The 10,787-nt window shown below is 26.9% G+C and overlaps 1 protein-coding gene across 1 annotated transcript; it reads left to right on the top strand.

Moving 5' to 3' along the window:
- Nucleotides 1-917: 917 nt before the first annotated feature.
- On the top strand, nt 918-6,581 carry LOC135922969 (eukaryotic translation initiation factor 5-like). The gene is made up of 11 exons (XM_065457529.1): nt 918-1,040; nt 1,083-1,302; nt 1,344-1,425; nt 1,465-1,637; nt 1,809-1,941; nt 1,990-2,072; nt 2,301-2,531; nt 3,793-3,960; nt 4,273-4,440; nt 4,804-5,043; nt 6,370-6,581. Exons 2-11 carry the CDS (start codon nt 1,228-1,230, stop codon nt 6,403-6,405), a joined length of 1,389 nt encoding a protein of 462 aa, XP_065313601.1. The 5' UTR covers nt 918-1,040; nt 1,083-1,227; the 3' UTR covers nt 6,406-6,581.
- The last annotated feature ends 4,206 nt before the right edge of the window (nt 6,582-10,787 follow it).

A 10,787-nucleotide genomic window follows, 5' to 3' on the forward strand; every position in this document is an offset into this window, starting at 1 on the left:
TTATTGGTTCCCTTGTGGCATATAAAGCCCTCTTTAAATAAATGCTGCTGAATAGCATTTTTATAAGTCAATGATACGTTTTTCAAATATAATATTAATAATATGTTCAAAATCTTCTACCTCTTACCGATACTTCACCGCTAATAATCCATAGTGATTCTCATTTATATCTAAATTTCTATTTGTGTGAGCACCGTACCTCCTCTACATGGTTAAAAGACTAAAAGTACTTTTTCATAAAATTTAACTTTTTCCGATTATATTGGAAATAAAGTGTACGTACTGACATTCATGTAAATGATTAAATTATCAGTCTTGTATCTCATTGGTAACTGACCTGATAACTATTTTCACTTGGAACTATCTCATATATATTTTTCCAACGAGATCTTAATCCGTCAACAAAACGGGCATGATTAACAATAACAAAATTGAATAATAATTGACATCTGATGAAGTATACACGTTTTACAATGCAGCTTCTTGCCCTGATTGAAATCTAATTAAAACTTAAGTAATATCATGAAGTAAATCTGTTAAGAAAATGCAGCCATACTATTCGGTAAATTTTAAAATAGTCATATATGTAAGAGGAATCATGCGAAAATCTTATAATTTAATTTTTGATGGAACAAAATGTGTTATTAATATTAGTTAGGAAAGATAAGGATGAACGTTGTAAATTATAAATCAATAAAAATTTCCCTAAATCATAAACAATTATCAATACAATTTTCGAAACTGAATTTCATTATTTTATCAACAAATAAAAAAATTAGTGCATTCTCTAATTTTTATAATTCAAATATATTATTTAATATTGAATATTTAATATTCATAAAATAATTTATTTACAATATTATAAATATTTATTAAAACCATATACACAACCGAGCACATTATCTTAAAATTAAATTACACAATTGATTACACGTCAAAAAATTCTTTTCTAGAAATACGTTCCTTTCAAAACCTAAACAAGTGATTATAAAAAGGAAGGTTTTTAAATAAACACTTTATGTTTTTCGATACGATTACAAGTAATATTTTAATTCAATTTAATTATTATATTACCCTAACAGTTCTTGAAACTCTGAGCGAATTGAACAAAAGTGCATCAAATAAAACTAAATATTCTGAAATATCTCATCATTTTATGAATATAATTCCTGCTCTGAGCAATTTAGGGAAACATATACTTGAATTATTTAGGAATCCTAGCAAAAAATGGGAACTATCAACGTTAATCGAAATGTGTCAGACAAGTTTTATAGGTACAAGATGCCTTCATTGATAGCAAAGGTACCATAAATCAATTTTTATTAAAAATTACTAAATAATAGGTTGAGGGTAAGGGAAATGGAATAAAAACAGTTATTGTAAATATGACAGAAATTGCAAGATGCTTGTCAAGACCTCCTACATGTAATAAAGAATTAATAAATAATTAAATATTATTTTTAGACTTGACCAAATTTTTTGGATGTGAATTTGGAGCACAAACAAAGTGTGATAACAAAAATGATAGATTTATTGTAAATGGTTCACATGAAGGAGTTAAATTGCAAGAAGCACTTGATATATTTATAAAAAAATTTGTGCTATGTACAGAATGCAACAATCCTGAAACAGAATTGGTATAATCTTTTTAAAATTTATTTGATCATTTATATACACTTGATAACAACTGAAATATTTTTGTATTTATGGTATATTAATAATTTTATCTATTTTCTATAAATCTTGTTAAACAAAATATGTTTTGTATATAATTTTAATCACTTAATAAAATAACTTTTAATTAAAAGCACATAAGTGCCAAAAAACAGTCCATCACTATATCTTGTAAGGCCTGTGGTTATGTTGGTAACATTGATCCCAATCACAAACTAAGTGCCTTCATTCTTAAAAATCCTATTGAAGATGTCTCACAGGAAGATGGTTAAATTGATATCTTTAAATTTATTAAATAATAATATAATGTTATAGGTAAAAAGTCTAAAAATGGAAAGAAAGGAAAGAAAATTGATTCCACCGAAACTCAAAAAAATGGACAGGGAGCCAAAGAAAATGTAAGATTTGAAATATTTTTATAAATTAAAACATTTCACAATGGAGACCTAAGTAAATGTAGTTTTACCAAACAAATATTAATTTTTATTTTTAATGTAATGATGAGTTCAAATTTAATTAGTTACAAAATGTATAAAATAAAAATTCAATGCTATATCTTATTATCTCAAATTTAAATTCCTGCACTTTTACATTAATGAATATTTTTTTATCATTATCTTTTTCAGAATGAGGTAGTACCTTCTATGGAAGAGGTTATCCCCAATTTTGGAGGATTAGTTCTAACTGAAGCAGAAAATTGCAAAAATACTAACAAAGCTTTGAATTCAAATGAACTGACAGAGTTGAACCAGCCCTTTGAAGATGACTGGAATGAAGACGGAGTGGAAGCAAGAGCTGGGGATAATTGCTCTAACAGTCAGCAGGATAGAATTGATAAATTTTATCACTTTATCAGGGTAACAAAAAGTTATCTCATTTTATTAAAACTAGATTTAATAAACTAATTGTGAAGATTGAGAAGCAATTTTAATTTATTGTATTAAACTCTGGATAGGTCTCAGAAATTTATTTTTCAAAAAATAAGTGTAAATACTTTGAAGGTCAGAATGATTGACTAAAGTTAGCCTTGAGCCATTTGTAAAATAAGATTAAAATAATGAAATTTGCCATGTTTATTTTGAGACTCGCCAATATTTGGTATCATGATTTATCAATGTTAACTCAACCAGTTGGCCCTACCCAAAGATGATAATTAATTCATAAATAAATTAATCATGCACCTTATTAAATTTATATTAAAAAAATTGCACCTATTTCTGAACCAATAAGAAGTAAAGAAAAGATGTCAATAATTTTTTGTACTATATTTATTAATTTTATAAATTTCATTAAATTAATTGTAAAATCTTTTTTTTTAAATTTATTTTTAAAATACATTATAAATTCTATAAAAAAAATTGTTTTTGGTATTTTTTTAGTCAGAGTTAGGTTTCCAGAAAACAATAAATATTTGTATATTTTGAGTCAAACATATTATTTGTGTTTTTTTTAACTAAATTATGTGGATATTTTAGTTAAAATCATTTTGCATACTTCATGATTGACTATTTTTTATAGCTAATTCTTTTGGGCTTGAAGCTTTCCTAATTGTTTCTTTAAGACAATTGAATTTTTGTAAACATATATATGTTGATAAAAGGTTGAAACTCACCCTTATTACTTCATTTCATTCTTTTTGCATAATTTTCTCATTATTGTTGTTGTTACAAATTACCAGAGTTGTTAAAGGATCTAGATACAAGTAACTAGATCCTGTATCTAGATTTAAAAATGTGGTATTTGTATCTAGATATTGTTTTAGACGATGTATCTATATCTAGATCCATTTAAAAAGTATCCTTTAACAACTCTGCAAATTACATTCTTATAAAGGTTATTATTTACATTTTTAAGAAAGTAACTGTTATAATTAAAATATAACTAATTACAAGTTCAGTTTTTTGCAAAAAATCTATTGTTATTATTTTGAAAACACTAAAATTATTTAATTTAGGAAATTTTAAACAAAAAATCAGGTGCCAGAAAATTTTAAATTATACCCTAGTTTTGGATATCAATAAAAAAAATGGCCTAGATCAGATCACTAAATGAGAATTATTGTGGTTTCTTTTACAAGTCGTAATCATTCATAATTTTTATTTGGGATAAAATATTAAGGACTTGAAATCCTCTGGCGATTTGGATAATCCAGGTGTGGACAAAAAGATTTTGGCGGAGGCGGAAAATTTAGAAATAAAGGACAAGGCTCCCATGATATTGGCTGAATTATTGTTGGATCAAAATTCCCTAACTCAAATACCCAAATATCGCTTGATCTTTTTGCGGGTAATAATTTCCTTTATCTACACTTATCATTTCAGATTTATCTCATAATAACACAATTTAATATAATGAAACAAATTATAAAATATGTTTAAATTATATTTTCCTTTGTATTAGCAATAAAAGAAAACAACGTTAACTTTTTCCTTCAGGAAGTCAATTTTTTATTCTTAGGTTTATCATTTTTTCACTGATCTTTTTGAAATACCTGAATTTGGCCTGATAAAAAATCTCATTTAGAATACATTCCTTTTTTGCACACTAATTTTTAATACCGATTATTTTTTCAATTACAAAAAAAAATGTTTTTCTTAGTTTTGTCATGAATGCCCTAAAGCTCAAAAATACTTGCTCGGCGCCTTTGAACAACTAGTGGGCAAGGAGTACAGATCTGAATTGATGACCAAAGTTCCTCATCTACTTAAAGCATTTTACGATGCCGATCTGCTCGAAGAAGCCGTTATTGTTGAATGGGAAAATAAGGTTAAGTAGATTTTATAATTAAATCCTTGCTTTTGCACCATTAAACTATTTTTTGCTTGACTTAAACGACTATTTATCGAGGCAGGATTAAAGGAGGTGTTTATTGTTATCAACACTTAACTCTGGTTTCATATCGTAGAAATTTATTTAAAAATATACGATTTTTATATAATAAGTATCCACCTTGATATAAGAACGCCTCTAGATATAGATGAACCAAAAAATGGGCCCACTTCATGTTAATAAGGAGTTAAAAAAGTCTTGATTTAACTGGAATATTTTGCTAGACTAAACATTCGAGGGTTGGATAAATAAGCTTGGTACTATTTATTTCTTTTGCCATAAAATTTTTTTCATTCGCAGGTCTCCAAAAAATATGTGGACAAAGAAATAGCAACCGAGATTCGCAAAAGGGCTGCCCCTTTTGTCAAATGGCTAAAGGAAGCCGAGAGTGAGGAAAGTTCTGGTACCGAAAGTGAAGATGCTAAGGATTTCAGTGATTCGGAGGAGAATGAGAAAGAAGAAGAATCACATTTAAGGGAAAAGCACGTTAAACGGGGTGCATTACTCTCCAATAATACCAAAACTTCTAACCATGATAAAGTAAACTTTTTTAGATGCCATGTGTATATAATACAAATATTTATTTTTTTTTAATGGTGTGCACAAATTGAGCGTTTTAAAGGATACATTGCCAAAACGTAAATAACCAATTTCAAATAATACTATAATACCTAATAGTGAGCACAAATTTACAGTTTAAATGATACATTGCAAAAACGCAAATAATGAATTTCATGTGGTATTGAGCAAGTTGGTCAAATTACCGTTTGGCTTTATAAAACCATTTTGGAAAAAACGTTAACTAGTTTGCTTTTCTCATTCCATTTCACACATGGATTTTTTACAAGGAAGCTAACAAAGCCTTGATACCTAGAAAAGAATAAGGTGGGTGGAGGGCGAAAAATCTGGTGTAATTATATATATACTTTAATAATAAATTATGAAAAATTGTCTTTTAAAAGTATAATGTTCCAAATGAAATAAAATTTAAGAAACAATTCCTCTTTAAACATTTCGTTGAAATTCAACAAGTTGTAAAATAAAAAGGCAACCCCAATTTAAACCAAAGATCTGCACAGATAACGTTGTTAAAACCCCGATTTGGTTCGTTTTTTTTAAACGGTCACGATTAAGATTTTAGCCAAAATAATAATGTAAGTCTCGAGATTTTGCTCATAGATGGCAGAAAGGTTTCGACCTCTTGCCAAATCTCGAGGCTTACAAATTATTTTGGTTAAAATCTTAATCGGGGTTTTTATCAATACTACCTGCAGAGGTACCAATTGCATGGCCTAACTCGGATTTGTAAGAAAGGGTTTGTAAAAATTTTCCGATAAAATGGTTTTGAAACGATATAGGAAATATGAGAAGTTTTTAAATATATTTTATTACATCCATTTATTTTATATATATAATCCCAATGTAACATTCACTCTGGCATGGCTTTTATAGCTAAAACAAATTTAGGTCCGCCCCCGATATTTTAAAAAATTTGGCCCTTCTCTTGTATCCAGAGAGAGCTTAAGGCCGGGCATGCTGAACTCTTAGGTTTTTTTTATTAAAGAAGTACAGCGAAATGCAAACGCTCAATTTATGTGCACTATAAGAGTATTTAACAAGAGTCTATACTATTAAATGTTGAAAAATATGAATAATGAAGATAAATTTTATGCTAAAATGTGTAATGTTTTACTCTAGTATTTACAAAACAGAAATTTGTTTATATTTTGAGCCTTAAAATCTTCAAAGATTTCATATTTGTAAATCTTTAACTTTAAGATCCTTAATTTTATGATCTTTAATAAGTTTTTATTCAAAATTTTAAGTAATAAACCTTTGAAATTTTTTACCTTACTAAATTTTTAGGGTCACGATAGTGATATAGACATAGACGCCATATGAAACGGGAAAAAATGCGAGTATTGAATTTTGCTCCTAAATTTTTACTGTAATTTATTTTTAAATACGTTTTTTTTAAATATACAAACTTATATACATTTATATATAATATAATTATTATTGAATACAAGAATTCCAAATTATAATTTTGATAAATATTGCAATTTATACTTCATAATAAAATTCAAGCTACATTCTCCGTGTTTATTGTGTTTTATTAGAATTGGCTGATTTAGTCTATGTTCTTAAATTATATTTTATTTTACTATATTGCTAAAAGTTTTTATTAATTGCTACATTATATCTTTTTTTCTTGTTAATGGCAATTTTTAGGTTTATTTGGTAAGGTAGTTTTCTCTGATATTTTTTTGGTATAATCAACTCATAAAAGTTACCTTAATATTATCAAAAATTAAGTATGTAAAATATCAATAATTATTTTTTTCTCCAAACTTGGGAATTTTTTAAAGCTTCTAAAACAATAAGAATAATGGCTTTTTCAAATGAACAGTGAATTTCTCTGTTTTTGACAAAGATTGCAGAGTGAAACCCTTCATGGGAATATAACTAAAAGATAGTCTTCCCTTATTTTAACTCATTACAATTAAATTATTTAAAAAAATTTTAAATAAAAATAAAGTAAATTAATTTCAAATGCAGTTATAAATTTTTAAGTCAAATATTTATTATTATCAATAAATAAACATTAAATATTGAAAATTTAATAAAAACATAGATGTTAACTAAAATAAAGTAAATACATGTTGGATTAATTTGTCATGGGAGTTATTTTATTTTGGGCCATTTTATGTTATAAAATTTGATCTTAAAAAATGTATACAATTCAAATAAATCGTTTTTATTTTCAAAAATCATGGTTTTTTGCCAACCCTATGTGTTTTATGAGTTTGTAAAAAATTGATTTATTTTAGAATAATATATAACAATTTTTAAAGATGAAGTAATCCCATTTTACCCAGTTGTGGTAACATCTTAATTTTTTTTAATTATCTGGCCAATTCTGGTACTGGATTTTATTAAAAAATATTTATACATAAAATATCAACTTAAATTCATATATTGAATCTGCACAAGATCTGCCGGCTTAGACCTCCAGAATTAAATAATAAAATTGAATTCCTTGTTATTTCGAAAGTGTTTTTATCAGACAATTTTTCAAAAATTTTTGCTACAAATGCTCAAAATATTTAAAGCAAGACTTCGCCCCTTTCGCAAAAAGGGGTTTAGGGTTATTCTCAAACTGTTTATCCGGAGAGGGGCCTCTACTTACAATTTTATCCATAGCCAAAAATAATAATTGATCTAATAAATTTAAAAAATAATCCATTCTAAATCGACTGAATTTACTGATGTTTTTTTCATATTTCTTTTTACTTTTGTAAATTAATTATTTTACGATTTTGCCGAAATATAATGTTTATCCAAAAATCTTATAATTAAGAAAATCAGATGGTGCCTATTTCTAAATTAAAATTAGATCAGCTCTAACTTTTAATAAAAATTCTGGGAATGGTGGACTAAAATTTCCTTAAATAGAACCATTGATCATAATCGATCTTCAAACAGGACCAGTGACCCCTACACTTTTTGAGGGATAGAAGCAGAATACCCCCCTAAAGTACCCCCCCCCCCATTGTAAATTATTTTTTGACACCAATAAATTTCAATATTTATTATAATATAAATATAATGTAAAAAATATATGCTTTAAAACAGAGTTGTACAAAATGAGCGAGATCTAGCTCAAAAATTTGAGCAAGATCTTTGAAGATCGTAAAATTTGAAGATCTTTTATTTTTTAAAAATTTTGTGTAAAGATCTTCATGATATTTATTTTTTTACCCTTTTATTAAAAGCCCAGATGTTTTTCAATTTTCATCAAGGCAGGAGGAGAGGTATAAAACATTAAAGAAATATTATGTTAATAAAATTGAAAAACATCTGGGCTTTTAATAAAGGGGTAAAAAAATAAATATCATGAAGATCGTTACACAAATTTTTTAAAAAATATAGATCTTTGAAGATCTTTTTATTTTGAGCAAATGTACAACTCTGCTTTAAAAATATTATTTTTAAATTAATAATTTAGATAAATTAGGGGAAGAGAAAGCAAAAGAATTTATAATTTCATCAATATTTAATTGTTTAAATAAATTATTTTCAATTGATAAAATGGTTAAATTATTAAGAAATGGATCTTTCATGACACTACGAAGTCTTGTTTTAATTAGTTTAATTTTACTCATGACCCTTTCGGCAGTACATGATGTAGTAGGAATAGTTAATAAATATTTATATAAAATTGTTAAATTTGGGAAAGCAGAAAAATTTATAAGCAGACGATAAGGTAAAATAAATGAATAGTTTCTCCAGTCTGAATCATTCATCTCAGAATTATTATCATCATCAGAAGAAGCTAAATAATGTATTAGTAAAAATATTTTAATTAAATAAATTTACAATTCTCAGAATCTGACAAATCTTCTTTAACCTCTACGTCACGAGTAATAATTACGTCCCCCGTTTTAGCCATTTTATAAATATTTCTAAACATCAACATTTCCTCAAAAACTTGACTTGTATTTAATTGATAAAATTCACAGATATCCTTGATATCATCTTTAACAATTGCATTTTCCGCCATTCCCTTTGGTGTAAAAAATGATGTTTGGCTCAAAAATTTTATCGATTCATCGTTAAATCTTTCACTAAACTGCATAATAATTAAATCAAGTGCAGCATAAAACACACTGATTTTAAAGTTAAAATAAAATATTATATTTAATGATGAAAGTATATATATACCTCTCCTTTTTGGAATGTAATGTTTGAAGTCTTGAACTTTCAAAATCAAAAGGTAAATTTCTCTTCTTCATAAAATCTTGGGCCTTTGAAAAGACATCCAAAAATTCAGTGTTATTATCTATTTTAGGATTATAAAATAATAAAAGATAATAATTTAAATTATACTTATCATATTAATCAGGCAATCTTTTGCCAATTGAATTTGATTTATTGCAAACCCTATATCCTTCGAAATGGTTTGCAATTTTGTACAAGCCAAGCTTGTTATCAACAATATTTTATCCAAAACACATAGTGATAAAATAAAATAAAATTTTTCTATTCTATAGACTATAGCACTAGCCATAGTGGAAGTGGCAGGATCTTCAGAATCCTTTAAATTTGCCAAAGCTGCCCTCAAAGCATCATAAAGTAGGAAAAAATTTACAATCGCCTTATAGGATGTTAGCCAGATTCTATAAATATAAAATAAACATTATATATTGAAATAATTAAGATAATATTACCGAGTGGTATTCTTGATGCGTAAAAATCTATGTGATTTTGTCAGTAAATCACTCTGACATGTTTTGAGCACTTCATATCTTTTAACACCATTAAAATATACGTAAATTTCGTCTAATATTTCTAAGACATTTCGCAGCTCTTTTACTGATTGGCATAATTGAACAACTATTAAATTTAATCGATGACAATAGCACCAAATAAAAGCTGCCTTTGGCGCCTCCACTCTAATCAAAGCCTGCACTCCATTAATTCTTCCACTCATGTTTGAGGCGCCATCATAGCTTTGCCCCACTAGGAATTCGAGGGGTAGATTCATGGAGCCAAGCTTGGATATTATATTCTTTTTAATATCGAGGCCCGTTGTATTTCCCGTACAATAAATGTCTATCAGCCTTTCAACGGGCTTAGGTGTCTCGCTATTTTCAACATATCTCACTATCAAAGCTATTGCTTCTGATTTCGATACATCATATGTGCCATCAACTATAATTGAATTGCACCTGTTGAATACAATCTCCTTTTGAATTTTTTTTATAACCATATTTTTCATGGTTTCAATAAGAATATTTATGTTATTATATGATAACAGATTTGAATATAATTTAGATTTTAATCCCTTAATTTTTTTCTCATTCTTCTTTCTTCATTATCTTGTATATACATTTTAAGAACAGGCTCAGAATTTGCAATAAGTTTAATAAGGCTCATCATATTGCCATTTTGTTGCCTATTCCCCCAGAAGGCTTGATTGCGAGATAAGCATTTATATATTTTTTGGTTAATATTTTTGGGCATATTTTGACAATGATCTAAAAATTATAAATGATTATATATAAGATTTAATATTTAAATTTTTACTATTCACTTTGATAAAATTTTAATTTTGCGTCAAATCTTGAAAGTGGGAAAATAATTTTATGATAAGAAATATCGGATAACAAACTAATTTGCTAAACATCAACCAAAAGTACCCCCATAAAAATTTATAGAAGCAGTTGTTTCGGACCCCCCCCCCCACCGTAGTAGGGGTCACTGAACAGGACAACAACAGA

The sequence above is a fragment of the Gordionus sp. m RMFG-2023 genome, chromosome 1, assembly GCF_954871325.1.
Source record: "Gordionus sp. m RMFG-2023 chromosome 1, tfGorSpeb1-WG-v2, whole genome shotgun sequence".
NCBI classification, from domain to species: Eukaryota; Metazoa; Nematomorpha; class Gordioida; order Chordodea; family Parachordodidae; genus Gordionus; species Gordionus sp. m RMFG-2023.

Coding starts and splice junctions, on each gene's coding strand:
- LOC135922969 (XM_065457529.1), top strand. CDS start 1,228: ATGGGAACTATCAACGTTAATCGAAATGTGTCAGACAAGTTTTATAGG. Junction 2,532..3,792: donor AATTTTATCACTTTATCAGG/GTAACAAAAAGT, acceptor TAAAATATTAAG/GACTTGAAATCCTCTGGCGA. Junction 4,441..4,803: donor TTGTTGAATGGGAAAATAAG/GTTAAGTAGATT, acceptor TTTCATTCGCAG/GTCTCCAAAAAATATGTGGA.